This window comes from Camponotus floridanus, unplaced genomic scaffold (genome assembly GCF_003227725.1).
Source record: "Camponotus floridanus strain SB8 unplaced genomic scaffold, Cflo_v7.5 scaffold178, whole genome shotgun sequence".
Lineage (NCBI taxonomy): Eukaryota > Metazoa > Arthropoda > Insecta > Hymenoptera > Formicidae > Camponotus > Camponotus floridanus.
The window spans coordinates 62,084-65,385 of NW_020229301.1; the positions used below are offsets into that span (position 1 = coordinate 62,084).

Here is a 3,302-nt window from a genome sequence, read left to right on the forward strand (position 1 = left end):
ACCAAGATATATAGATTCTCATTTTTGAGAAATTCTATAAAAATATAAAATATAAAAATATAAAATTTGAAAATATATAAAAATTTTTTTATAAAGATACACGTAAACAAATTTTACAATTAAAAATTTACAATTTTACATTAGAAAACGTATGTATAGGATATACAAGTGTAATTAAAAAATAGCTAAATTACGATAATATACATGTATATTTTATACATTTTTTCTCTCTCTTCTTCTCACACATTTTTACATATGTTTCAGATAAATTTTTTCTGCTTCTAAAAAAATGCAACTAAGCAAGAGGTAATTTCTGCACAAAATATCGAAACCACATATAGCTCGTAGCGCCACACAACCCGTACCAGGTGATTATATAACTTAAATGTTCGTTTCTTAAAGTTATTCTTGTTTGACCACCAATCGGTCCTCGTGGTGTGCTATATCCGGGCAATAATTCTATATATACAGGTTCTGCTTCTGCTACCTTTGCCATTGCATCTAGATCCCTACAATAAATATGAATGTTTAACGCTTTACCAGAAAAAAAAAATTCCTAGAATCATTAAAAATGTCCTTAATATAATTTTGCTATACATATCGATTAAATAAATATTATATTGCAATCTTTATACCTGTAATGCCATACACCTTTTGCAGGAGCATTGGCAGGCACAAATGGAGGTCGATTTTCAGTTTTTCTACAAATGCCGACGATTTCCATGGAATCTGTAATTTTGTCTTCCATTTTATATGATGTACGATCATTTTTAGGGATCCATCCACGATTTACCATGATGGTCAAACTGAAACAATTATTAATTAAATCTATAGTATGGAAGAAAAAAAAAGATCTTTCGATAATTAATAAAGCAAAGTGCAATTACTCCCGATCTTCCAGTTTAAAAGGTGTAATCACATAATATCCTGTACTCGACTTGCTAGCAAATACTCCTCCGCCTTTTTCACTGACAGCTTCTCCATCTAGAATAAGACTTCTGGGCCCCATCAAAAATTCTTTTTCATACAAAAATTTTCCTCTCACTTTTACACAATAATATTCCTTATTCTTCAGTTCTTCTAAACTGGAAAGAACATATATGTCTATGAAACATCTATAATGAACAGAGTACGTACAATAAGGATATATAAAGCATCATAAAATATTACTTAGATGGCAAATCCATTGGCTCCGCAGAAGTACGATGTTCCAGAGTCTTTATTAAATCCAGCTTCCATAGCCATCTCTTAATTTGCCATGTGCCAAGTGCAAAAGTAGCAATAGGTATACCCTGTGATATAAAAATTACAACATGTAAAAGTATGAAAATTAAAAATCATTAATAAAATAATAAAAATCAAATATAATTTCTTCATTAAAAAATATTATAAATTATATTTTTTTTATATTATATATTTTTCTTTGATATATTTACAAAATTAATATATCACAATCTGATGTATAATTTATATTTATTTATTTATTAAGCATTATTATGATAGAAAATTATATAAATTCATCAAATTTTTCTAAATTTTAATGTTTCTTTTATGCACAGATTTATAGTATATTAATTAATAAGGTATATTATTCATTACATAAATTTTTATTTACGTTTCGCCAACTTGAGTTGTTTTTATATCGCTATGATTTATACAAATTTTTACAAGAAATTATTACAAGAAATTATTAAATTTAACAATTTAAATTTTACAAGAAATTATATAACACGTATATAATAAATATTTGTAGTATTACTTGCCAACAAGCAAAAGCCATATATTCCAATAGGTTCTTCCAATTTTTGATATCTATTTCTCTCAATAGCTTTGGACATTATCTTTTGACTTTTACATCTTGCTTGCATTTTTTTGGCGTCACCGAACAATAACACGTGCGGCCTTCTGTCAAGCACGTATCTCGCAGCTCTCGAGTCTCCAAAAATTCTTACAGCCGTCAGATTCATTTTTTTTTATAAATTATTTTATAAATTTAAATAAATTTTTTTTATAAATTATTTATAAATTATGTCTAATTCTGCAAACGAAATCTTATATCTCTAGTCATAAAACACTGTCATTATTGCATAGGAAATTCACGTCAAAAGTAATTCTTGATTGTGTATACGTTCCAATTTAGACTTTGTTTTCCCAGTGTATTTTTTAGAAACATTGAAAAATTATTCATATATATATTTTCTTTTATTTATATTTTCTCTCCTTGATGTACTGTCAATCAAAAACGCAGCACAGTGCACAGCTGGAGCAGAACAGCTGATTCAAGCTTCAAAATGAAACACTTTAGGGTAGGTTTTCATGTGACTCTTGACGCTCATTTTCAGCTTCAAAAGATATCACGTGACCAGAAAATGATGAATTTATATCTTTATTTTTAGTTACGTGATGTCTTTTGATGCTGGAAAACATCAAGTGAAAACCTGCCTTTATGTTGGCAGATTTAGGCCGGGTCTACAATAAACAATTTAAGCCCTAAGCCTTAAGAAATTGACCAATCACAGTCGAGTATTCTCTTCATACTCGACTGTGATTGGTCAATTTCTTAAGGCTTAGGTCTTAAATTGTCTATTGCAGACCCGGCCTTAAGAGATTTGAATGTAGAAAATGTAAGCAAAACCAGAGAGAAGACTAAGAGATGTCATGGCCCGCTTTTAGCTGATCCCTGGAAGCGATACTCCCTCTGTGGACATTAAAAACGTGAACTACAAAGCCAATATCCACGAATGTTCTCAGAGAGTAACATACATGTCTCTCTGATAATATAAATTATAAATAAAAATATAAATAATTAATTAATAATAATTATTAAATTAATATTAATTAAATTAAATATTAAATAATTTATTATATAAAAATATTAGTATGTTCTCTCTTTTCACACTATTATTTATTTATTTATTTATGTGTCTTCTTTTTCTTTTCAATATCATATTAATTAATTTATTTATTTAGCTCGCTATAAGTCAATCTTTTAACATGCAAAACTAAATATTATAGAATTTGACTCGGAAAAGCGCGGTAAAATAATCGAATAAATACAAATAATTAGCTCCGTGATAAATAGTTTAATAAATAATCAATTTTAATCAATAAATTAAAATATTTCCAAATAATTTAATATTCCATGCTAATGTATATTTTATAATATATAAAATATTTCGGCAACGAATTATCGATAACACGGCGTTCGACTTTGGCAAATATAAATAAAATATATAAACAATAACGTGCTATACATTACCGTTTTTTATCATCATTCGCACGGTGACTCTTGAATAATAAAG

The 3,302-nt window shown here is 27.6% G+C and overlaps 1 protein-coding gene across 1 annotated transcript; it reads right to left on the reverse strand.

Annotated features, from left to right (window-relative positions):
• Window positions 1-225: 225 nt before the first annotated feature.
• Window positions 226-2,286, reverse strand: LOC105255969 (surfeit locus protein 1). Its single transcript, XM_011265556.3, has 5 exons — window positions 1,764-2,286; window positions 1,171-1,292; window positions 888-1,085; window positions 636-806; window positions 226-509 (listed from the first exon to the last, which is right to left on the reverse strand). Exons 1-5 carry the CDS (start codon window positions 1,965-1,967, stop codon window positions 296-298), a joined length of 909 nt encoding a protein of 302 aa, XP_011263858.1. The 5' UTR covers window positions 1,968-2,286; the 3' UTR covers window positions 226-295.
• Between the last annotated feature and the right edge of the window lie 1,016 nt (window positions 2,287-3,302).